The 26,766-nt window shown below is 37.6% G+C and overlaps 1 protein-coding gene across 5 annotated transcripts; it reads left to right on the top strand.

Moving 5' to 3' along the window:
- Positions 1–50: 50 nt before the first annotated feature.
- On the top strand, positions 51–26,766 carry SDAD1 (SDA1 domain containing 1). 5 transcript variants are annotated; one of them, XM_049105046.1, is made up of 23 exons: positions 62–301; positions 474–544; positions 1,724–1,828; positions 2,260–2,358; positions 4,407–4,517; positions 6,029–6,100; positions 6,182–6,282; positions 7,485–7,542; positions 8,354–8,428; positions 9,223–9,324; positions 9,884–9,953; positions 10,614–10,717; positions 12,790–12,847; positions 13,927–13,985; positions 14,724–14,800; positions 14,974–15,071; positions 15,175–15,251; positions 15,915–16,041; positions 18,057–18,151; positions 18,288–18,478; positions 18,588–18,672; positions 19,505–19,666; positions 23,816–26,766. In XM_049105046.1, the coding sequence occupies exons 3-23, from the start codon at positions 1,814–1,816 to the stop codon at positions 23,861–23,863; spliced, it is 1,884 nt and encodes a 627-aa protein (XP_048961003.1). In that variant the 5' UTR covers positions 62–301; positions 474–544; positions 1,724–1,813; the 3' UTR covers positions 23,864–26,766. The 5 variants fall into 5 exon arrangements, with proteins under 5 accessions (XP_025283369.1, XP_048961002.1, XP_048961003.1 ...); XM_025427584.3 differs by lacking the exon at positions 474–544 and having other exon boundaries at positions 51–301; XM_049105045.1 differs by lacking the exons at positions 474–544; positions 23,816–26,766 and adding an exon at positions 22,777–23,756 and having other exon boundaries at positions 51–301.

Genomic DNA, 26,766 nt, shown 5'->3' with positions numbered 1-26,766 from the left:
AGAAGTTTGACACTCTCAGGCTCCCGTAATCCCGCTCCCCCCCTCGCTCCGCCCCTCCAGGAGACAAGATGGCGCCGCCTGCTGAGCTTCCCACGCGCTGTTTCCGGTCGCTCACGGAAGTGCGAGTCCCACACGCAGCCGACGCTGCCGGCCGTTGCCCGCGGAGAGGGGCTTCTTCATACCGCGTCTTGCGGGCGGCTCAGCAACCAGCATGTCTAACAGAAACAATAACAAGCTGCCCAGCAACCTGCCACAGTTACAGAATCTGATCAAGCGGGATCCGCCCGCCTACGTCGAGGAGGTGGGAGTGCGGCGCGGCGCGGCGAGGGGAGGTGTGCAGCGGGGCTGGGATCCGCGCGGATCTTCCGGGGGGGGGGGCGGTTCGGGTCCCCCTAGGGAGGGACACGCCCTCGGGTTGGTTCCCCACCGCATGGAAACTTAGCGCCATTTGGATTCTCTAAACTACATCGTAGTCCCAGCTGCCACGGACAGGCCCCTAGAGACGTGTAATTTGTGGCCGAGCCATGGATACGATGGGGAAGAGGTGAGGCGAGGAACTTGCCGCCCAGTCCCGGGGCCGCCTCCTCACTCGTGTCCACGGTAGTGGGAGCCGAGAGAGCAGGGTCTTAACTGAAGCACGTCTGGGAGCCGCGGGTCTTCTCCTTGACGCTCTGGGAGCAAGCTGGAGGCCTGAGGGCTCTGTCGGAGTTGTTTTCTGGCCATGCCGAGCTTCAGATGTCTGTTGGATAAGCACAGATACGAGGCAATCGGAGACGGGACTGTGGAGTGCACTGGACCGCTTGGGACCGCTTGGGACCGCTTAGGACCGCTGACGGAAAGAAGCGCTGATTCTCAGGGTGCCTCGGTGGCTCGGTTAAGCCTCTGACTCTTGTATTTCGGCCCCGGTCATGACCGCAGCAGAGTCCTGGGCGGGAGCCGTGCCGGGGCTCCCCTTCCAGAGGCGAGTCTGCTTGAGGACGCTCCTCCCTCTGCCCGCCCTGCCTCCCCCCACCCCCACCATCCCGCCCCCGCCATGGTCTCTCCGACTCTCTCTAAAAGTAAATAAATCAATATTTAAAAATAATACTCCCCTAGTGTCTCTCTCACAACTTAAAGCTGCGGTCTAGGGCTGGAAGGTGGATGTAGGGCATGGAACTGAGGCCTGGAGAGTTCCAACATTAGGTCGTTGGGTTGTCGTTACAATTACATATAATTAAGCGAAATAATGTATGTAACGACTTAAACAGCAAGCGCTAAATAAGTGTGAGCTGTTCTGGTTATTGCCGTGTGCTGCTTTTGGCTGCGGATACATCCTATCTAGAACTCCAGGACAAAATCTTAAATCATTGTTTGAAGGAAGAGGGTAATTTTGACTGGAGAGTTTTACATAGTTGTGATGTTTTCGTTTTCTGACCTCTATTTTCCTGCTGCTGTGAGTGCTCTATATATTGAATCTGAGCTTTTGACTCTTTTCTCGACGTTCCTTCTACCATACCACCTACGTTTCTAATGATAAAGGAATGGGGTCTTTAGATTACCTGTGATGTGTCCACGTTTTTCAAGACTTTTGAAGAATGCAAGTAAAGGAAAGATGTTTCTATGCACTTTTGCCAATTCCCCTTTTCCACGCAACTATCAGAGATGTGTACTAAGTAATTTCTTGTTCTTTACTGAGAAAGTCATGTAATAGAATGTGACCGACTTAAATTTTATTTTTCTACAGTTTCTACAGCAGTATAATCACTACGAATCCAATGTGGCGATTTTTAAATTACAACCAAATAAACCTAGCAAAGAACTGGCAGAGCTAGTGATGTTTATGGCACAGGTAAGATGATTTCTGAGTAAAACAAAAACTAATTGTTTCATACAGTTTGCAGAATATTGCAGAATATTCCAGTAATACCCAACCTTATTCCATTCAGGAATGGAAACGTAATTTAAAAAATTTTTTTTTAAGTTTCCTCTTTTTTGCAAATTTTATTTTCTCCCTGAGCTGAATTAGATTTCACTGGAGCTTTTAGCAGAACCAACCAAAGCAAAACTTTCAGACTGTTTGGTTCTTTCTCAAACTCATTATAAGAGCAGATACTAAATCGTGGTCAGAGAAATTAGCATGTAGAATAAAAAGAAATTATTTGAAACCATCTATTTCTATCAAACAGGCTTTTACTCTCCTTTTGCAGAACATCATATATATGTGCATATGAATTATAGGAGAGAAAGAGAAACTTCAGAAGAACCTTTGCTTTGTTACAGATTGGTCACTGCTACCCAGAACATTTAAGTAACTTTCCCCAAGAGCTGAAAGATCTTCTCTCCTACAATCACACTGTCTTGGATCCAGATCTTCGAATGGTAGGTTCAGTATTTGGATTGATGTATTGTGCTGTGTTTATGTGAGAACAGGCTCAGCTAAATATCTTCTTAGAATGTAAATCAGAATGTGTCACCTGTCCTTAAAATCTTTCCATGGCTTCTATTTATATTTAGAGTAAAACTCAAACTTATTAACATGGCCTATAAGTCCCTACGTGATCTACTTCTTTCCAGTATTTTAAGATTTTATTTTTAGAGGCGCCTGGGTAGCTCAGTTGGTTAAATGCCTGCCTTTAGCTCAAGTCATGATCTCAGGGTCCTGGGATGGAGCCCCTGTTCAGCGGGGAGTCTGCTTGTCTCTCTCCCTCTGCTAGAGCCCTAGCACCTAAGAGGTTGTCCTCCCAGTCAAATAGTGGTACCTGACTAACCCAGAGGTCCAAAAGCCTGATGATGCAGGACTTGATCCCTGGACCCTGGGATCACACCCCAAGCCAAAGGCAGAGACTCAACCACTGAGCCACTCAGGCATCCCTGCATGCATTGTTAAATAAATAAATGAGTGTATTTTTCTTTATATGATTTTTTTAATGATGATCAATAGGTTTTTAAAAATAATTAATGGATATTTCCTTTGCTGGGAAACAAGGGATTGAGTCTGTGTAATTAACATTCCTCTTTTTAATTGGCAATTGTGATAACCACTAGTCCTTAACAACTGCTGGACTTTCTGCTTAGTGTATTTATTATTTTCCCAGGACTTTTTGAATCATTCCCAAGTTTTTCCTGCTTAACACAGATAGAACAGACTGTGTTTCTTAATGGAAGAAACAAAATACCTATATAGGTTAACTGTTACTTAATGAAATCAATAAAATTGATTTTCTTGTGTTTCTCTTTCTTTAACATTGTAACCTTTTTATGTCCTTTTTTTTTTTTTTTTTTTTTTTTTAAGATTTATTTATTTGAGGGGCACCTGGGTGGCTTAATGATTGAGCATCTGCCTTTGGCTCAGGTTGTGATCCCAGGGTCCTGGGATCAAGTCCCACATCAGGCTCCCAGTAGGCAGCCTGCTTCTCCCTCTGCCTATGTCTTTGCCTCTCTCAGTGTCTCTCTCATGAATAAATAAATAAAATCTTTTAAAAAGAGAGAGAGATTTATTTATTTGAGAGAGACAGCTTGCAGAGGGGATGGAAAGAAAAATTGCAAGCAGACTCCGTGCTGACCATGGAGCCCAACACATGGCTCAATCTCACCACCCTAAGATCACGACCTATGCCAAAACCAGGAGTTAGACATTTAACCAACTGTATCACGTACCTAAGTCCTTTTTATTCATTTCTTTTTTTAAAGCATTATTTATTATTTTTTGTTCAAATTGTTATCATTTGGCCAGTGGGAGCTTCTCAGTCCTTTTGGCAAAGCCCCTTCCTTATATTTTTGAAAGATCCTTACATTCTGGCGGAATAGTTCCAAAACCATTTTTACTGCTTTTCGTGCCCCAAGACTTGAGAATCAGCTATTCTCCAAGGATTACCTGTTCCATTAATGGAGAATGGTAGTAGAAGCCAAACCTTGGGTGATATGGGTACTCATGAAAGTTGGTGTAAGCAGGAGTGCTACAAATGCTGTCAGGTGATTGATGGTACTAACACTACTGCTAAGGAATGCCTTATAAGGTCACAAATTCAGATTGATGATTTCAGTTCTGTTCTTGTTACCTCACCTTTCTTATCTGTGTGCATTCATTGTGCACGGTAGGAGTTTGTCCTATCTTGAGACACTTGGCCTCCATAGTGAGCCCTCCCTCAGTCACTGTGTATCAATTATATTACCCTGTTTTACTTTCTTCATGATATATTTCAATGTCTGAGATACCCTGTTTACATGCTTCCTTGCTCCTCTATCCCCTCTTCCACCCCACTCCCATGTAAGGTTCGCGATGACAGAGAATGACTTTCTGTTTTCATGCACAGAATAGTGCCTAATTAGTAGAAGATACCACACTCTTTTGGGATATACATACTCCCTTTTCTCATCTTAATTTCATCATCATCATATATTAATATGTTTTCTTTTTTCTTCCTTAGACATTTTGCAAAGCTTTGATCTTGCTGAGAAATAAGAATCTCATCAATCCATCAAGTTTGCTAGAACTTTTCTTTGAACTTCTGCGTTGCCATGATAAGCTTCTGCGAAAGGTAAGGAGCAAAATTGCTTTTTCCCCCCTTACGTTTCACTTTTCCATGCAGTGACATTAAACTTGTAGATTGAATTCTTGATGTTATTGAATACGGTTAAAAATAATTTTAACAGGAAAAAAATCAACACTTGTGTGCATGCAATATAGTGCTAATAGCTAATAACATTTATTGAGTGCTTATTTTTTACCAGGTACCATTCAGAGATTCTTAGATGTTCATCTATTTACTCACAAAATGCACTAGGGTTTTTTTGTTATCATTATTTTAGAGATGAAAAGGCTGAGGCACAAAGAAGTAGAATGAGATGCCCTGAATCATGGGACATGTTAGTGGAAAGGCAGGAATATAAACCCAGGTATTATAGCTCCAGAACCCGTGCCTTTTTCAACTGTGCTATACTGACTAGCTAAATCAGAGCACAGACTGGACACTCATAGCTATAAAAGCCCCCACACTATTTTCCAAAACACTTTTTTTTGTTATTAAATATTTCCCTGTGATTTTGTGTTTGCTTTTATAAGTAAGACCAGAAGCCGAAGGTTTGTGAAAGAAATTTAAGGAAGAAAAATTTAAGCTTATATTTATTAACTTAAAAAATTTTTCTTTTTCCCAAGTGTTAAGACACTGCCACCACTTGATTTTAGCAATTGTGAACTTCGTGATTCTAACTATAGGATAAAAGTTGTCTATGGAAGCATATTTTGGGCACCAGTGGTTATTTGTATACCAGGTGGGGGCTAAGTAAATGGAGCAACTTTCCTTTTTTTGAATAACTTTATTGTGATATAATTCACATGCAATTCATTTATTGAAAATATACAGTTCAGTGGTTTTTAGTATAATCACAGAATTTGCAACCATCACCACAATCAATTTTGGAATATTTTTATCCCCCCTAAAAAAAGAAACCCCGTACCTATTTGCATTCACTCCCCATTTACCCATCTCTGTCAGGCCTGGGTAGCCATCAGTCTACTTTTGGCCTCTATAGATTTGTCTACTCTGGGTATTTCATATAAATGGAATCACGCAATACATAATATTTGTGTCTGGCTTCTTTCACTTAGCATCATTCTTTCAGGGTTCATCTATGTTATTGCATGTATCAACGCTTCATTCCTTTTTGTTGCCAAATAATATTCCGTTATATGGGTATACCATATTTTGTCCATTCGTTGGTGAATGGACAGTTGAGTTGTTTCCACTTTTTAGCTATTATGGATAATGCTGCTGTGAATATTTGTGTGGATATTGGTTTGGAACTATCATTTTTCTTGGATATATAACTAGAGGTGGAATTGTTGGGTTATATGGTAGCTCTTTGTTTAACATTTTCAGGGCAACTTTCCTTTTGTATTTTAGCTGCTGTTTTGTTTTGTTTATGGTATCTTGTTATAGAATGAAAAGTAGGTAAGATTAAATTCTCCCATACTTTTGTACTTTGCTCCAAACTGAGCAAGGTTAGAAATGTTAATTAATATTTGTATGTTTTTGTTTCTTTTCCTCAGACTTTATACACACATATTGTCACTGATATCAAGAATATAAATGCAAAACACAAGAACAATAAAGTGAATATTGTAAGTACCCTTTTGTTTTCCATGTTTGCAGCATGTACCAGCAATGTATCATATTGTCTTCTTTCTCCTCTTTTTCTTTAGGTGTTGCAGAATTTCATGTATACCATGTTAAGAGATAGCAATGCAACTGCAGCCAAGATATCTTTGGATGTGATGATTGAACTCTACAAAAGAAACATCTGGTAATATATATATGTATTTGTCTCTTGAGAAGAAGACCCATTACTACAGAGTACATATACAAATACTTTCTGGATTTTGAGCTCTTTAATATACTTCTCTTATAGATTAAGTTGGAATTAAAAATAGAGAGCAATCCAAAAACTAATAACATTGGCTACCATTTCTTGAGCCCCTTACACCTCATAATACCTCATTCAACCTTTAGAACAATATAATGCAAGTTATCTGGAATTATCCCTGTTTCATAGGTAACAAAACTGAAGTTCATATAGTGTAAGCTTAGTTGCTAGTCAAGGGTAGAGCTGAAATTCAAATCCAGATATCAGACTCTGAATTCTGTGCACTTTCTACTCTGTCACTTTGAAGATTTTTACATTAGTTTATCCCATGTATATAAAGTATCACATTCTATAAACTTTGATCTGTTGGTACTTTGCTCCCAATTCATGTCTTTTGCTTTTCTTATTCACTATTTTTTTTTTTTACTATTAAAGTAATACTTATTGCAAAAAAAAAAAAAAAAAATTGGAAGAAGCTAGAAAGTGGTTTTTTTTTTTAATTTTTTGATAGTTTTACCACCCAGAGATAATCAATCACTGTTGATAGCTTATGATATTTTCTTGCTTTTTCTTAAATGTGAATTTTTTAAAGATTTATTTATTTGAAAGAGAGAGGAGCATATGCACACACAAAGCAGGGAGAGGGTTAGAGGGAGAGGGAAATCCTCAAACAGACTCCCCCTGAGCTCCAGATGGGGCTTGATCCCAGGACCTGAGATCATGACCTCAGCTGAAATCAAGAGCCAGCCACTTAGCAGATGCCCCCTTTAACATGAATTCTTAAATACGGTTGCAATTTTGCAATACTATTAAGTTTCTATTTTTTGTTTCTCTTGTCTTCAGTAGATTCCTGTGTCATTAAAAATTCTTCAAAAAAATCCATATTAAATGGCTGCATAATTTTCTGACATAGGCTGGGCTAATGTTGAATTAAATGTTTTCCTAAGGTTGACAATTTAGTGATCTGTGGTGTTTTTTAGCAACCCATGACTATTTATTTATTTACTTACTTATTGCAACTCACAACTTTTCATACTATGGAGTCTAACATGTTGGAAATATATATTATTTTGTGCCATTGTCAGTGCTATGAAATGCAATAGAATGAATTTACTTTGAAACACTCATTTGTCTTACCCCAGGAATGATGCCAAAACTGTCAATGTGATCACAACGGCATGTTTCTCTAAGGTCACCAAGGTGAGTGTCTATAGGGCTATTTGAAGGCACTGCCTTGAGTAGTCCCAGTTCTCCAAATGGAAGGTGTAAGAAGATGGGCATATGAAGAAGAGGTACTGTATGGGCATGCAGTTCATGTTTAGTAAAGCTCTCTTTGTGTTTAGGCTGCTTTCCTGGTTCACCTGTGCTTTAGAAGGGCCAAAGTTAGGAGTTTTTTAAATGCTTTGTATTAAATGATAGCCTTAGTGTTTGACTATTCTTTTAAGGGCCCAGGCATAGCTGAAAGAAATTTAAGAACGTGTTTGACTTTCCGTTAGAAAGGCTTCAATGTCACTTTTCAGAGCTTGGGTTGGGATGTAGAAATTCCTGGCAGTCTATTTAAAGGATAACTATGTAGAGACTGGCTGTTTTTATCTAAAAATAACTTTTTAAATTATATATACTTTCAGGACAAAAAATGCTATGACAACATTATGTTTTAATTAGGAAAAACGGGGGGCTTTGGGTGACTCAGTTAAGTGTCTGCTTTCAGCTCAGGTCATGATCCTAGGGTTCCAGGATCAAGGCCCACATTGGGCTCCCTGCTCAACAGGGAGCCTCCCTCTTCCTCTCCCTCTGCCCCTACCCACAGTGGTGCTCTCTTTCTTGCGCACACACTCAAATAAATAAAATCTTTAGAAAAAATTTCTTGAGAAAAATGAACCCAAATCCCACCAGTCTAATTTTGTTCCTTCAGATCCTAGTTCTGTGCATGAATAATACATAAACAAAAGTATTTATTCTTCGTTGTAAGCCAGGATAAGTGATTAACTTTGTTCTTATTGGTCTTTAGATATTAGTTGCTGCTTTGACATTTTTCCTTGGGAAAGATGAAGAGGAGAAACAGGACAGCGACTCAGAATCCGAGGTTAAACATTCAACCATAGATGCTTCTGAACTTTACAGTAGTCTATCTGATTTCATTATTACTGTTGGTACAGATTATAAAATCCATGACTTCTCAAGTTAGAAAGAAACTTACATGATACCTTTGTCCTTTATTGTGTTCTGCCATGCTGAGGCTTTATTCTATTTAGAATTTGTCACTTAACATTTGCTGAGATTGGTTACAGAACTAATAAAAGATTCATTTAGCCTTGTTCTTCGTTCTAAAGCTATACCTTTAACTCACTATATTAAACTTAGAATGAAAATTGCCACCAGCATATTTTTTTGAGATGATGTCAGTATTCTAGTATTTAGAGAAGGAGAGGAATAATGTTGTGACATCTTTAAAAAGGCAAAATGAATATTTATGATGTCATGAAATTTTCTTTATTAAAAAGTATTTTTTACTAAAATAAAAAAAATCCTTTCCTCTGGTAACAAGAATATTTATTTCAGAATATGAATGTATTATATAGCTTAAGCATTTTCCTAATGATACTGTTTCTAGTTTCTTTTCTCAAATAAAAACAAAATTGTATTCTATACTTTGATAAAAGTATATACTATACTTTGATAAAAAGCAAAATATAAAAACAAAAATCAGTGCTGCAGTGAAAATCTTTGTATCTGTACACGTAGGCAAGTATTTTTTTTTTTAATTTGAAGTCATACTCATTTTTGTTAGTGATTGTGTAAGTACAAAAAAGACTTTAAAAGACTTACTATTTGCTTCTATGCAGATTTTCCTTGCTTACAAAGTGGTTTCTTCTTCAGGATGAAGGACCAACAGCAAGAGACCTGCTAGTGCAGTATGCCACGGGGAAGAAAAGCTCCAAAAACAAGAAAAGGTTGGAAAAGGCTATGAAAGTGCTCAAGGTGAGGCTTGTACCTGGAAGATGAGATAGGAATCATTAGACTATAGAATATGGAATTTTTAACAAAAGCTCTTTAGAATTTGAAATAAAGAAATGACATCTTTGAAAGACTTAGAAATGTGTGATAAATTTTTAAGTACTGTGTTTTTTTTTTTTTTTAAATGATGAAATGTTTTCAGTTCTAACAAAATCTGTGACTTGAATAAATTAACTTGATTAAATTCAGTTTTCACTTGCTCTGATCAAGATGACCTATATTAGGGTATTTTTGCTAGACTTATCTTCTCAGAAGAGTACACCAATGAAATACATTTTATATTCTGTAATGCTTAGTCTGAAAACTCATTAATTTGGCCCTTCTCTGTTTTGTATAGTTTATGTTTCTAAATTCCTTGCAGTCTCACAGGGGCTATGTGCTGAAACATTACTGAGGTTTAATGTTAAAAGACTAAAACCACCTTTAGTTCTAGTTGAAAGATTTTGAGAACAAATTTGTTGTAGGTTCACCTCCCCCAGTAGTGTGGCGTAATGTAAATGTTTTTCCTCTCGTTTTATTTCAGAAACAAAAAAAGAAGAAGAAACCAGAGGTGTTTAACTTTTCAGCTATTCATCTGATTCATGATCCCCAAGGTATTATAATTATGACTTCCCAAATTCCTTTTTGGCTTTATCTCTGCTTGTGACCAGGGAATATAAGATCCGTAGCACTTAATAGACAACCAGTAATTGTTTAGTTGTTATTAGTTGGTTGTAGCCTGGGGGAATTATGTTCTGAAGTTATTAATTCCCAGTCCACAGCAAAATAAGAAAAATGTGGAAGAATACTTCTTTACTTCATGTCATTAACAACACAGTAGTGGTAGGACATTGTGCTTGAGTAAATGAAAAATGATACTCTTTTGTTGGTGAAGATTCTGATTTAGTAGGTCTGGGGGGTGGGGCCTGAGATTCTATATTTCTAGCAAGCTACCAGCTGGTAGCGGTCTGCGGACCACACTTTGAGAAGCAAGGCTCTGAGAACTGTTAAGTGGAGCTCCTATCAATCACTCAAGATGTTGATGCTAAAAATCTTGGAGATCCTTAAGACTTAACTTTGGGCACCATTGAAAGTACATTTACCTGTGTGAATCTTTTCATCTGTGATGCTGCTGTTCTTAACATCCTGGTTCAGCAGAATGATTCCAGGTACACAGTCACTGATCTAATGACTGACCTTCTCTACACCTGTTGAATAATGTTATACAGACCATGGACTTACACAGTGTACTTCTCTGATCTTCTTCTTTCCAGATTTTGCAGAAAAATTATTAAAACAACTAGAGAGCTCTACGGAGAGGTTTGAGGTGAAAATGATGCTCATGAACCTCATCTCCAGATTGGTGGGAATTCATGAGGTTCGAATTACATTATGTTTCTCATTTTAGTGAATATTAGAATTCTTGGTGAAAGGAAAGCCACTAAGGTAGAACAGTGGCTTAATTTTATCCCTCGAAACTATTTAAACCTATACAGTTTATAGAAGAATAAAATCTTTCACTCCAAAATAGCAATTTTTATCACTTTTTTTTTATCAGTAAGTATGGATGTTAAATTGTACATATATTCAATTTATGGACAGACTATTTTGTGTTCTATTTTTCTAGTTGTTTTACATATACGTTTTTCTGAGCCAACATAATCCGTGTATTTTTATTGACTATTAGTACATTTTGCAGTGTGTTTATTCCTTTATAGCTTTCCTGACTTCCAGACCCCTGGTAGGAGATTATCAGTGTTTGCAAAGCTGAATTTTCTGGTCATTTATTTCATTTTGAATTAAATTGTAGGAGTTCTTTGGTGGTATTACGTGTGTGTGTGTGTGTGTGTGTGTGTGTATATATATATATATATATATATATATATATATACACGTCAAATCACTATGCTGTAAAACCTGCAACTATATATATGTATATATACACACACACAGATATGCGTACATATGTGTGTGTATATATATATATCTGTATAGTGTGTACATAGTGGAAACTTCGCACATACTCATGGACTCACTGCCATTGTAGAAAAAGAGATTTCCAAAAAATGAGGCCATGAAGAAATGGCCATTGAGGTTGTTCTGTATCCTTTTGCTCTGGAGATGTGCTGCTCTGTATGTCATTAAATGTATTGCTTTCTTCAAAAGATTTTTTTATTTTTTAAAGTTTAATTGATTGATTGATTCTTATGTAATCATGCCCAACATGGGGCTTGAACTCGTGACCCTGAGATCAAGAGTTGCATGCCCTTCCAACTGAGCCAGCCAGGCACCCCATTCAAAAAGTTTATTTAAAGAAAAAAAATAAAATAAGCTTGCTTACTGAAAATCTAGTAGTGTCAACATGTATTCAATTAAAAATGAAAGTATATGGAGTGAAAACACTTGTCCCTTTTTTCTAAGTAAAACTTAATATCTTAAAGAATAAGATACTTTTTCTCCATGAGCTGTAGTCCCACAGCAGGATTACCTGGTCAATTTATGTTATATTTGTGCAAAAATATCATGTCAGGCCTGAATTTAAGCTTGATAGGAAAGCAAAAGTGATGTGTAATTTAAGCATGGTTTGATAGAAATGATGTTAGAGCTTCACAACTGACTGTAGTTGAGCATCCATCTTTATATTGAACCTGAATCTTCCTTATTACTTGTATGATCATGGTTTTGCTTTGTGGCTAAATAGGAAAAAATAATTGATTCTGACATGTTGAACTTTGGGAAGGACCAGTCCATTTCCAAAGTTTCTCTCCTTGTTAAAGATTACAGGTGCTTCAGTGAACGTTTTGTAATGTATGTTAATGTCAAATCACTATGCTGTAAAACCTGCAGCTGATATAATATACGTCAACTACAACTAAAAAAAAAAAAATACAGTTTCTTTAATAACTAGATGCTGTCACCTTTATTTAGGTAGACTCCAGAGTGCTAGTGTTTTCTCTGTCAAACATAGAGCTTGGAGTATAACGAGTGTGATTGTGGACTGGTGTCCAGTAATGAAATGAGAACTGTTGGGGCTTTGGTGATTAAATAATACCAGGTGCTATTCAGATTTTGAGTTACTATTTTATCCTTTGCTTTGGAGCCTTAATATCATTGCTATCCCTTCTATATTCCTCTTTATCTTTGAAGGCTTAAAGTTATCTCTGTAGCCACACCAATTTTAAAAGTAGAAACGTTACATTTTGGTTGCCTCTTTTCCCCCTGGTTTATTCTGCATGTACGTTTTTCTTCCTTACCATAAGAATGGCAGCCTCACAGCCTCCCTTTCCTTGGGTAATACAGCACATTGAATAATGAATGCTTGTTGAGGAAAACAAAAGTAAAAAGTGGCCCCTAGTTAGTTGAGCTTGGTGATAAAATTGCGTTAAGGAGAAATAAAACTCTACAGCTTGAGTTACATAAATAAAAGTCTGTGCATTCTTTTTTCCACAGCTTTTTCTCTTCAACTTCTATCCCTTTGTACAAAGATTTCTGCAGCCCCACCAAAGAGGTAAGCTTCCCACTTCCTTTGGTGAACTTGGGTTAGAATAACCATCCATGCCTTTTGTTTTGGAATTATTAAAGGCAAAGAGTTAGGAGTAAAGTGTGCTCTGTTTCAGAGAAGCAGAGGGAAACCCTTATGTTTTCTTTTCCACTGTCTGTCATGGGTAAATTGTTCTGCTTATCAACTTTAAGAAGCAGTTATTTTTGGAAGACAAAAGGCTGGATTCTTAAAGCATGTCTTTTTGTAATACCATAAACAAGTAGAAAGTTCTAAAAAAGAAGTCTGACCTGTAACTGTAATAGATACCAGAATTTTATCTTACTGTTATCATTGCCCTCGTGTGTATTCTCAGTTAAAAACAATGTAACAGCAGGAAAGAAGAGATGATTGCTTTTGCCTTTAAACTTGAACCAAGATAGGAAGGAACCCAGCATGTTGAATACCTAACATGAGCCATGTGATGTGCTAAGTGCTTTACAAATATCATCTCATCAAGTCCTCACTTTAATCCTATGAGATGTAGAAATAAAAAGAACAGGGTCACTCAGCAAATAAATGGCAAAGTAGGATTCACCTCGCTTCTTTTGCCAGAGGCCTTGTTCCTAATATATACTGCCACTTTGAAGGGAGAGCATGTGTATATATTTATGTTTGTAGTTCTTCACTTATTTAGTGATTTCTAGGCTGGACACTGAGTTAGACACTAAGAATTCCACAGAAAATGTAAAGCAATGTCCTCACCTTCATAGAGGTTACATTCTGGAGGGAGAGCCAGAGAGTGCTCTGTGTACAGTGTCCAGGTGAAGATACATATTTTGAGGAAAAAGGAAGAATAAAGATAATACAGAGTACTGGAGCAGGATCTAGTTTAGATTATGTCAGGAAAGACATTTTGACAAGGCAGCAATTGAGCAGGGACCTGAGGGAAATGAGGGAGTGAGCCATGCAGGGTTCTGGGGATTGGCTGTTCTGGGTGGAGTAAGCAGCAGTAGCATAAGGTGAGAACGTGCTTACCATGTTTGCTATAGTCCTGAGAGATACCACGATAAACTGACTATGATTTTTCTGATCTCTTATATTTTTAGAAGTAACAAAGATCCTTCTGTTTGCTGCCCAAGCATCTCATCACTTAGTACCCCCAGAGGTGAGAACTCTTAAACCTTACTTTTGTCTATTAAGTATATCATGGTAGCTTTTCCCGCAGGGATTGCTGCCCCCTGCCCCTCTTTCTTCAAAATGAGAAGAGACACTAACTCTTAAGGAGATAGACACAGCAGTTTAGTTAACAGAAATTGAAGAAAAAAAAAACATTTACTATGGAAAAGTAAACTTCGTTTTAGATAAGTTGATGAAAATTCTGACTTTAATTGCTTAAATCTTTTGTTAGGTCAAAAATATCAGTAAATTAAAGAATTATCAGTAAATTTTTATAGTGGTTATTTTTTAAAGCTCATAATTCCTTTCTTTGATTAAAATAGAATTGGAGGGGTGCCTGGGTGGCTCAGTTGGATAGGTGTCCAACTTTTGATCTCAGCTCAGATCTTAATCTCAGAGCCATGAATTCAAACCATGCATTGGGCTCCATGATGGGCGTGGAGCCTACTTAAACATAAATAAAATAAATAGCATGGGATTGTTCTGGGTCAAAGCAATTTTTAAAGTCCATATTGAAAAATAATATTAAAAGCAAAATTTAATCCAAGGATAGTCAAGAAGACTGAAACCCAAAGTATTTTTGTCTTCCTCAGTCTATTCCTTCCAACTCCCAAACTGAAGATGATTGTTTTACTGTGAATAATTTACTGTTCCTTCATCCTCAAGTGTTTGGGTAGGTAGAGACATTTTATCAGCAGTCATCCCTTTTCTTTTATTTCCATTTCAGATCATTCAGTCAGTGCTCATGACTGTGGCCAACAATTTTGTCACCGACAAGAATTCTGGGGAGGTCATGACAGTAGGGTATGTAGAATGTGCCTAGAGGCAGTGTGTATGTTTTTAATGGACAGTTGGCCCTAGAAACCCTATGAAACCCAATTTATATACCTTTTGACTTAGTCTTTTTAGGAAACTTTCTTAGATTTAACTATCTGAGATTGCTGTTTGGGCTTTCTAAATTCATTTTCCTTTTTTAGAATCAATGCTATAAAAGAAATAACAGCTCGATGTCCTCTAGCCATGACTGAAGAACTTCTCCAAGACCTAGTTCAGTATAAAACACACAGAGATAAGAGTAAGATGCATGTTATTCTCTGTAGATCAAAGAATATCAAATGACTCTTTTTTCTCAATAGACTCTTTGCTCTGGAGTTTCTAATTACAGGTGTTTTTTATAGATGTGATGATGTCTGCTAGAACTTTGATTCAGCTCTTCCGAACACTGAATCCTAAGATGTTGCAGAAGAAATTCCGGGTAAGTGAAACATGCATATGTTGATCCAAAGGTTCGGATCTCGGAAGGTGAGAACAACTTCCTACAGAATGAGTTTCAGCATTTGTAAAGCTTCCACTAAGAGTATTGCTAATTTTATTCTTAAAGCTCAGAATACAATTGAAGTGAATACCATTGCCTTAACTATTTTGTAGTTGGCATGTACTCTTTGATGCTGACTGAGTCTTAGAGACTTATCAGGCTATTTAATCTTGAAAGCTTTTAACGTTGTTAACAGATTGGAATTCCAGAGATCCGTCAATAACTGATGCCAGTCTTGAACAGGCTGTTCCTCAGCCAGATAGTACCTCTTTGGAATTGGGAAGAAAGAGAAATGTGTATATGTAACAGAGAGAGATAGTGATCTCAAAACTTGAGAATTGGAGCATTGTTCTCTACTAAATCCCTGTTTCCTGATGGAATCAGAAGAAAGAAAATAGTAGGCAGAGTTCTGGCTGAGGGATTTACTTTGACCCAAGGCAGAAGTGGAGTGTTTTTGTCATTTGATTACTTACATTGTTCATGCTCAGCAGGGAGTCTGCTTGGGCTTCTCTTCCTCTGCCCCTCCCCCCACTTGCACACATGTTTGTGCATGTGTACTCTCTCAAATAAATCTTTAAAACAAAACAATGTTCTTTGCTTTAGGGCAAGCCTACAGAGGCCTCCATAGAAGCAAGAGTGCAAGAATATGGAGAATTAGATGCTAAAGATTACATTCCAGGAGCAGAAGTTCTAGAAGTTGGAAAAGAAGAGAATGCTGAAAATGTTGAAGGTTCAGTTTCATTTCACCATTATTCAAGATAAAATCACTCCTATACTGGATTTACCTTGAAATCTTTATGCTGATTGAACATTCATTCAACAGATATTTATTGAGCAAGGACTATATGCCAAGCACTATTACCCCTTTGGGAATCAAAATGGGCATGGTTCCTGCTCTTAGGGACCTTGCATTATAGTGTTAATGTCTTATCATGTCCTCAGGGTAGCTACCCCTTACCAAGAGCATGCTGAGCACTTGGACAAGACAATGGTTTTTTTGTTTGTTGTCTAGAAAAAACAATGAGGATCAGTCCTAAGCAACCCTCTAAGATTCTCCTTGTTGAAGGAGAACACTTGTTGAACATATTGAAGAATGCTTGAGAAACTCCATTCTGATTTCCAGGGTTAGCCTTTATTACCTTGATTGCTAGAGTCCTATCTTCTTCTTACTAATTGATTCATTATATTAACAAAACTTTTTAAAGCATTACCTGTGAGCTAGCCTCTGCCAATATAAAGATGAATTATTCCTGCCCTTGAAGATCTTTCATAAATAGCTTAGCAGTAGTGTTCCCAGGATTTATGATTGAAATGCTGAGCTATTTATGAAAGATCTTCAAGGGCAAGAACCATACCATTCATCTTTACATTGTCAGGGGCTAGCTCACAGATAATGCTTTAAAAAGTTTTGTTAAGGGATCCCTGGGTGGCGCAGCGGTTTGGCGCCTGCCTTTGGCCCAGGGCGCGGTCCTGGATATCCGGGATCGAATCCCACGTCGGGCTCCCGGTGCATGGAGCCTGCTTCTCCCTCTGCCTGTGTCTCTGCCTCTCTCTCTCTCACTGTGTGCCTATCCTAAATAAATAAAAGTTAAAAAAATTAAAAAACAAAAAAAAAGTTTTGTTAATATAATGAGTAATGTAAAGAAGGGCAGGAGAGAAGTCAGGTGTACCTCAGAGGTTCAAAAAAGTCTTCAAAGAGTGTGGTGGCTCATTCAGTTAAGTGTCTGACTCTTGGTTTCAGCCCAGGTCATGATATCAGGGTCCTGGGATCCAGCCCTGTGTCAGGTTCCCTGATCTTTGGGGAGTCTGCTTGTTTCTCTCTCTGTGTCCCTCCATCTCCTCGCATGCTCTCTTTCTCTCTCAAATAAATAAATCTTAAAAAAAAAAAAAAGGATTCGGAGATGCTGATCCATGAGCTGTATCTTGAATAATAAGTGAGGAATGGTAGAATAGTGGAGATTTTCCAGGCAAACTATGGGCAAAGCCCTGAAGGATTCAGGAAACTATTACAATGTAGGATTGGATATATAGCAAGATACCAGACTAGAGATAGAGTTGGGGCCTCAGCAGGAGTGGTTGTGTATACACCATACCGAAAAGCTGAAACACTTATGGGGACTAACTGAAAAATTGGAAGTGTCTGTAATTTTAAAAGTTTATTGTGGTGACTTCATTAAGAACTATATTGCCTCTTCATTGAGGTGTCTGCAAGGTTCTTTCACATCCAGAATATTCGACTTCAGTTCTCTGAATGACTTTCTGACTAGTTTCAAGAAACATGTTTAAATACACTTAGACAAGTTGTCAGACATTTGCTGTGAGGCCAAGGTAAATGTCTAGGTGCTATTTTCATGTACATGGTTTGATAGAAAGAACATGAGCTGTAGGCTCAGACATGATTTTCATAAATGTGTGCATTGTAGGCCACATTTTCTAGCAGTAGAGTAGGCATCCTAACTTATAGGGTCTGTTCCTCTTCTGTTGAGTCATGAGAGTTAAAGTAATGATAAGGCAAAAAAAAAAAAAAGTAATGATAAGGCTTTAGCTCATGGTAGACACATAGTCAGTGCTTATTTCCCATTCCATAACTGAGTTAAATTGATGTGGCTTATTTAACAATAAATATTGCTCAATTCTTGGTCAGTAGAACGCCATTGACTTTGATACTTTACTTTTGCTTGATTTATTTCAACTTACTGTGAGTACACAACATAAAGTGATAGTACTATCTTGTTTTTCTCACAGATGGGTGGGAAAGTACCAGTCTCAGTGAGGAGGCAGATGCTGATGGTGAGTGGATTGATGTGCATCATTCTTCTGATGAAGAGCAGCAAGAAATAGTAAGTCCTGAAATTTCCTTGTACAAGTGCATCACTCTTGCATAAACTCTGATGTTTATTAAGACCTAATTTACGCTAGGCTTTATTGGGGAGCTATGGTCTCACTTGAGCTAAACTTTTGTTGTGTGGTTTCAAGTTCAAGAAGCTCAACGGGATGCCCATGGAGGAGCGGAAAGCCAAAGCTGCAGCCATTAGCACGAGCCGAGTTCTAACTCAGGAAGACTTCCAGAAAATCCGCATAGCCCAAATGAGGAAAGAACTCGACGCTACCCCAGGGAAAGCCCAAAAGAGGAAATATATTGAAATAGATAATGATGAGGAGCCCAGGTAAAACAACACATGCACCAGGTCTTCTTTAGTGAGCTCACATGATGATGAAAGTATTAGGGAAAGGAATTCCACCCTAGTTTCATATTATATTTGTTCTTCACCCCAGGGGTGAGTTACTTTCTCTTCGGGACATTGAACGCCTTCATAAAAAGCCAAAATCTGACAAGGAGACAAGACTAGCAACAGCAGTGGTAAGTGAAGCTTATTATTCTCTGTTTCCTCAAACAAAAAGCAAATAAGATAAAAAATGAAATAAAATGAATAGCCACAGAATGGCAGTATTTTATTTTGATGTTTTAAATAAAGGTAGAATTAACAGAATAAAATGCACAGGTATTAGGTGTTCTGTTAGATGAGTTTTTACAAGTTGATAGCCATGTAACCACCATCCAAAACACCGAAAGACACTAGTACATGTTCTGGTATCTGGGAAGCTCAGTACATTTCCAAGTTATTAGGAAAGCAGGGGAATGTTTATAGTCATTGAAGAAAAGCCTCTGGTAAGGTGCTGTGGCTGTGCGTGATTGCGCATCTCTCACATTTCCAACCACCTAGCTTTTCAGCTTTATGTCTATACCTTTATTGTTTTAGGCACAACCCGTACTGGTTTCATATCACCCTGTGCATTCCATTTGTGCTGAAACGTGTTTAGATAAATTTAAAAATCCATGTTCGTTATTCACCACCTTCCCATATTTTATCCTACTTTCTGAACTGCTCTACCCTTCCCCTCCTTTCTCCCACCACAAATGCCTTCATCCTGCCAAAAACAGCTCATCAGTCTCCCTTTCTAGGAAGCTCCTCTGATCTGACTGGCTGAATTACGCCATTTTCTTCCACTGAGCTTCCCCTGCCCCATTACAGTATATCATGGTCATTTCTTGCCTGGAGTGAGTTCCTGGGGAGCAAGGACTGAGTTCCTTCCATCTTTTTGTCCTTGGCATCCATCGGAGTGCCTAGCATAGAGGAGACACAATTGTGGGTTAGATAACTGTTGAAGTATTTTTGTGTGTGTGCTAATAGGCTGGAAAGACAGACCGAAAAGAATTTGTGAGGAAGAAAACCAAAATGAACCCATTTTCCAGTTCCACAAATAAAGAGAAGAAAAAACAGAAGAACTTTATGATGATGCGATATAGCCATAACGTCCGGTCAAAAAACAAGCGTTCCTTCCGAGAAAAGCAGGTGAGTTCAACTTGAAGCTTGATTGGTTAGAATACTGTTGTCATTTTAAGACCTTACTCTTAAGACAGTTGTACCTTCAGGACCTTGTGTTATGTGTGTCTTAGGATTAATGGGGAACATAATTGGAGAGCATGGAGAGGTCGAAAGTGGTGAGGACATGTAAACTATATATTTGACGTGGTTGAGATTCAGCTGTGTGACCAAAGAGGAGTCCATTTTCTTCCTCTATAACTAAAAGAGTGTAAGCAAGATGGTCTGTAAGGTCTTCCCTCTGCTAAAATTATTTTATTTTATTTTATTTATTTTATTTTATTTTATTTATTTTATTTTATTTATTTAATTTTATTTTATTTATTTTATTTTATTTATTTATTTTATTTATTTATTTTATTTATTTTATTTTATTTTTATTTTTATTTTTATTTTTATTTTTATTTTTATTTTTATTTTTATTTTAAAGAGCCAGGAAAATCTGACTTTTATTCCTTAAATACTGTGAAGGAAGATGGGGGTGCTAAAATTATTGATGTTGCATCTGTGAAACATAACATGATCCTTCTTTACATGCTCTTTTGCAAAGCTTTTATGTTTAAAGATTTTGGGAGTTTCATTTTATCTATATATGGTCTTTGATGTGTAGTCCTATGTAGCTCAGTTGGCTTGCTTATTTGAGTAATTTGTTATAATAAATTCATGTTTTCACATTTTTATCTATGGGGGTATACCAGAATATATGTAAATGTATTCTGAAGGATCGCCAGAAAGTCAAGTCCAAGAATATATCAGTATTTCTAAGTTGCTAGCCAAGGATGAGCCTGCCAGACCAGAATGTTAATGGCGAGCTTTCCAAGGCAATATTCCATCTGTGGGGGCACCAAGGCAGTATTAACTGAATTAAGGTGCCATTTAAAATCTACCTGTCTGCTTATTTCATTTTTCATTTTTCTGGTTCCTAAACTGTGTCCAGCAACATTATGTAAATAATAAAGTGACCTGTATTTTGAATAAAGAATGTTAAAATTGAGGTGAAAAGAAAGGTGCCATTTCAGATTTTAAATATCTGTATTTTGGGCTGCCTGAGTGGCTCAGTTTATTGGGCATCTGAGTCTGGATTTCAGCTCAGGTCATACTCTCAAGCCCTACCTGTTCACCTGTTCATTGGGAGTCTGGTTGGGATTCTCTCTCTTCCTCTGCCCCTTCTCCCCCACCACCCCTACTATCTCCCCCTGTCTAAATTACGTAAATAAGTCATAATAAATAAATATCTGAATTTTATCAATTCAACTTAAATTCATAGTTGAATTGATGCAGTCCATTAGCTTATCCTTCAGCAGACATTTATAAGATTTTAGGGTTGAGGAATAGTAACCACTGAGTTGCACCATGGTTTTTTCCTTCCTTCATTTTGAAGTTTTTGTGGTTTTGCTACATTTTGTGACCGACCCCACTCCATACTTCCTCTGTTGTTTTGGAGAGATTTTTTTTTTGGCATGATCTGGAAGCCTTGCTTTGTTCCTTGCCAGCAACCCTTGAATCATGAAACTTCTCCCTCAAAGATGAAAGAATTTTTTATTTAAGAGTAAGAGTTCATTAGACATATGCATTTGTTGGCTCAAGAATGTTTTCCCTTGTCGTGTAGTTTTTTTTGCCATTTGGAACCTGAAATTAATCAGAATTTCTAGTATGTATCCTTGCCCTATATTTTCCTTAAGGTCTCTAAGTTACAAAACTTGACTCTAGGTTTCTAATTTTCTCTTATTCTCTCCAATCTAGACTACCACTCCCCAGTTGAAATTCAATATAAACCACATATATAATTTTAGAATGAAAAAGCAAAAAGAAAGAGATGAAATTAATTTTAGCACTATATCTTTTTTAACCCGGTACATCCAAAATGGTATCATTTCAATATGTAATCAATCAGTATAAAAATTATTAATGAGATGCTGTACCTTCTTGGTTTTGAACTAATTGAAATCCACTGTGTGTGTTAATTTGTGGCACATCTCGGTTTGGACTCACCATTTTTCAAATGTCCAGAAGCCACATGCAACTAGTGACTACTGTATGGGACGTGCAACTTTAGAGCATCTCCCAAACTGACCTGTGATTCTGAAATAGAAAAACCCATTTCAGTCCAACTTTTGTGTGTTTCTTTTGCTATTCACACAGAGCACTTCACTTCTGACATTTATGGTCACCAGATGTGTAGAGTCTTTTTTCCCTATACATGCAATGTTCTGTAATGCTGGCTAAGTGTCCTACAATTTAATTTAATTCTGACATTGTTTTTGTGGAGATAGTGTCAGATCCCACAGGTTAAGGGCTCAGTCCCATGAGATTGCACACACACACATAAATTTCAGAAACCAGTCACAAGCCCAGGTGATAACCTGTGTTTCTGACCAGTGACCCTTTCCTTAGGTTTCATTAAGTTGCCACAGCTGCACAGCTGCTCATGGAACTCAGGGCAACGGTTAAATTTACTAGTTTATTAAAGGATGTGATAAAGGATACAGATGAACAGCCACATGAAGAGATACATAGGGGCAAGGTCTAGGAGGGTCCCGAATGCAGAAGCTTCTGTCCCTGTGGACAGAAGTGGAATACATCACCCTCCTGGTGTAGATGTATTCGCTAACCTGGAAGCTCTCAGAACCTCACAGTAAAGGGATTTTTTTTGAAGGCTTCATCACATAGGCGTGATCAATTATTAATACCATTTCCAGCCTCTTTCCCCTTCTGGAGAAATGTGTATGTTGGGGGTGGGGGTTGCCAAAAATCCAAGGTCTTTCTTGGGCCAGCCCCCATCCAGCAGCCCACCTAGTTGCCTCATTAGAAAAAAAAGATTCTTCTAGTGGTCTTATCACTTAGGAATTACAGGGGTTTGGGGAGCCCTGTGTCAGGGACAGGGTCAAGGACAAATATTAAAACAAGATGCCCTTACCACTTTTAGGAGTTCTGTGCCAGGAACCAGTGGCAGAGACCAGTATATATTTTCTATTAGCTTGTGCACCTTAAGCCCTCTCTGAGAAAGCATCACATTTCATACCCCTTATACCTCTCAGTGATACTTTATTTTTATTTTTTATTTATTTATTCATTCATAGAGATGCAGAGAGAGAGAGTAGCAGAGACACAGGCAGAGGGAGAAGCAGGCTCCATGCAGAGAGCCCGACGTGGGACTCGATCCAGGGTCTCCAGGATCACGCCCTGGGCTGCAGGCGGCGCTAAACCACTGCGCCACCGGGGCTGCCCCCCTCAGTGATACTTTAACATGCCTTGAAAGGGTACATAGGGTCTTACTGCAAATTTATAGAATATACTCATAGAATATAAAAAAAAAATGAGACTAGAAAAGGAAGGTAAAGCATATGGCAGAGAAAGAGAGGAGGATCTTACAGTGAAACCTTTGGAAAGGTAAAGGAAGAGGAAGGAGAATATACTGGTTCCTTATGTTCAAAGGGTGACATTTGGAGGGAGAAGGGAACCGAGAGATCTGTGTGAGAGTAGTGAGTAGCTTGTGCTTTATTACAAAGTTTAATAAGCAGAATTAAACCCATGTAACCTTGGATTATAACAACATTATCTAACATAGTTTTTACCATGTGCCTTGACCATTCTAGAGCTTTGTATTTTTTTAGATTAATCAGTATAGAACAATATGAGCAGGTACTATGGTTTTATATTTTGCAGATGAGAGAATAAGACAGATGAGTCTGAGAAATACTTCTTCAGCCATACAAATTAGGTTAAAATGAACTTGTTAATTTTTATACCTTTAATCCTTAGCTATTCTGACTATCTACAAAGATGTACCAATTCCCAGATATGAATAAAGACAAGGAGTTAATACCTTAAAATCATAAAATGCAGATAGTTTGAACATTTAGCTAGAGAATCAGGTGACTTCCACCCCAAAAAATGCTTTAACAAAGCAAACAAAAAACACTTAACCTTGTTGAAATTCAAAAGCTAGAGATCTTAAAAAATTTCTAGGAATCAAAGTGGTGCTTGAGAATTCATGGACTAGTATCCAATACACACACACTTAATAATCTCGGGATGATTTGTTGATTTAGTGATTCTGTTGGTATAATGGGATACTCAAAACTTCCCATGTTTAGATTTTTTTTTCTTATGTTCCAGCTGGCACTACGAGATGCACTTTTGAAAAAGAGAAAAAGAATGAAGTAACCTCCGAGCAAGTCTTCCATTCCAAGAAGAATGCTAAATTTGTATCATTATTTTGAAAATTAGTTAATCAAGCATGTTTACATTAAAAAGTCCTGAAGGTACCATATTGTGAAAAACACAGTAAATTTGGTAGCAATTCAGTATTTCTGTTTTGGAGTTGGGTAATGGGAATCTTTGGAATGTTAACCAGTAGTGGTGTTGTAAACGCATTTTCATTTAGCATTCATGCAAAGAAAAATATTGTTGGATGCCTACTGAATGTCACTGTAGATATAAAAATGAATGAGCCATCACCCCTCACAGAAGGCATTCACAGCCTATTTGGCAAATTGGAGGGGGCGGATGTGTATTGTATGTGTATTTATGTGCAGTGTAAATAGTTCTCTAGTAAAGATAGGTCTGTGCTTCTCTGGGGTCACAGAGGCTTCTACAGGGCATAAGAGTTCAACATTTTCTCAACAGGACAATGTTACAAGAGTAAGAGATTCTTACTTGTATATAGGCTTACCTGCTAAAAAACAGGTCCCTGCTGTACAGATTTTATGTCGCCAATTTAGGTCTAATTTAGTCCATCCAAAAAAGTTTACATATCTTTTTGAATGCCAGGTACAGGCTTTTTGACTAAGACCTCGCTTTTTAAATTGCCTTAAGTATAAATAGGAATCTTAGAGTGTCTTTAGTTCGTCATTTGGGCCACCATAAAGGAATAAGAAATCAGATTGGTTTCCTCAGCCTGTCTTCATGCTCTAGTATTTTTAGCTTGCTGTATGCTTTATCTCAATAAAAGGTTCCTAATGTCAGATAGGTACTATTGTGTGTGTTAAGTGCCGTGTTAGGCTCCCTCCCCTAAGCATGTCTGAGTGGATTTCAAGGGACACAGAGCCATGGTCAGCCTCTCTGTTTGCAAGTCATTGCATTTGGAAGTAGTCTGATGCTTTTGCCTTTGATTTCCTAGATCATATTGTGGTAGATGAGAAAATTGTTGCTTGAGAGTAAAAGGCAATTTTCTGTCTACCCAGAATTAGAAAGTAGCTTCGAAAACTACTTCTCTAATTCACTTTCGGTGTTCACTTTTCCACTCCAAGTCCAAAAGACTTTTGGTTTTATTTTGAAACTTTGTGACCTTCCCCAAAGATGCCCCAGCTCGCTAGAGATTAGTTGTGAAAATCTTGAAGTTTAACATTGAAATTACACTGGCTTGGTGAGAGGAGTTCTGAGTTAACTTCAGCAACTTCATTGTTTAACAGGAAGTGTCCAGTGCAAATTTGAATATTTCAGACCTGAAACTTCTCTCTCTCTCTCTCTCTCTCTCTCTCTCTCTCTCGCTCTCTTGTTTGCATTTTTGAACTGGGTGTCTCCTCAAGAGAGGTAAATAAAATTCAAAATGGCATAGCAGCTAGGGTTCACAGCTTTTGCTGCATGACTTGTGATGGTGTCTGGAAGTCATCCTTCCTTTGGACTTTCCCACTCCACTTAGAGGCCAGGAGGCCAAAGTCCATTCTGTGCTCTGACTTCTGTACTACTGTGGCTTCACCTTGCTCTTAACTGAGGTTTATATGCAAAGTAGAAAAATATCTCATTTAAAAAGGTGAAAGTCTTAACTCTTATTTCTCAAATGCATAGTATCTTAATTCTACCCAATTTCCTAATAAAGGAAATCTTAGAAATCTTCTCTTGTGAATATTTACTATAAATTTGAAGATCAGATTTTCACAAGGTTGGATGCTGTCAACAAAGGCAGAGTGGTCTTTCAGGGTCACTTTTACCTTAAAGTGATCATCAGAGTCTGAGCATCAGCTTTGCAATCTCCTTTTTTTTTTTTTTTTTTTTTTTGTCAGTACTAAGAATGGATCCATTTCACGGATGAGCTCCCATTTCCGGGCTCATAACTTATATATAAAGTGATGTGTAATTCTAGGATGCTGATGTATTTTGTATGTGATCTCAGCAGAGTCATGAAATGCAGAGTCTGTTCTCTGCTCTATCACTAGTGCTAGTTCAGTGCCCAGGATGTTAGTTGCTCAGCAAGTATTTGAATATGTGATTTATTTCCAGTCAGTTCTCTCTGTAAATATAAGACCACCTACCTCATTGATTGAGAATTCTGAGAATGTTAGCATTTAGTAAATTTCTCATCAAAGATTAGCAATGTTAAGTTTTTGTTTTATTTTTTGTTTAATCTTCATGAAATGAAACAACAGTTACAGTTGCTACAACTATTTGCTTCACCCTTCATCCATTTTGGGGGGAATTAGTTTGAAATCTAAAAACATATATTGAATGCTCAATGTGTGGGTTGCAAACACAATGTTTGTGCCATATGGAAACCTTCAATCCAGTTAAGAAATAGGCTTACAAAAATGACTAATGTAATAAAAGGCTGCTTATGGAGCTATCAGAAAAAAGGTGCAGCATAGGGCTGAGAGCATCCTAAAAAGGGAAGTTCAGCTGGCAGGAGGGTGAAATGGCTATTTGCTAACAAATTGATGCATATGATGAGCAGGAAAGCAGTAGGAAATCTATTCCTGAATCAGAAAAGTTATGGTTTAAAAGGTGGTATAATTTCTGAAAAGTTATAGTTAATATAAATTTTGTTTTCATTACCTCATATTCTAATTCTTTGAAAATGTATGTATTTAAAGTGTCACATGGCAACCCAGATTGTTTAGAATATTCTGTTCTTCAAACCATTTTAGATAAATAGATTTTAAGCTTTGTTACCAAGAATAATAAGGTTCTATCAGTGACATCCTTTCATAGCATAAAATAAAACTAAAAATTAACTATTGTTTATTTTTTTTAATGAGATTTTAAAAATATCATGAAAATGAATAGAAAAGTAAGGCACTGACATGGAGCTTTTTCTCTTTTATAAGGAAATAAACTTTTCTCTCCTAGTTCAA

Source organism: Canis lupus, chromosome 32, assembly GCF_003254725.2.
Source record: "Canis lupus dingo isolate Sandy chromosome 32, ASM325472v2, whole genome shotgun sequence".
In the NCBI taxonomy this organism is placed as follows: Eukaryota; Metazoa; Chordata; class Mammalia; order Carnivora; family Canidae; genus Canis; species Canis lupus.
This window is presented reverse-complemented; position numbering and strand designations above follow the sequence as displayed.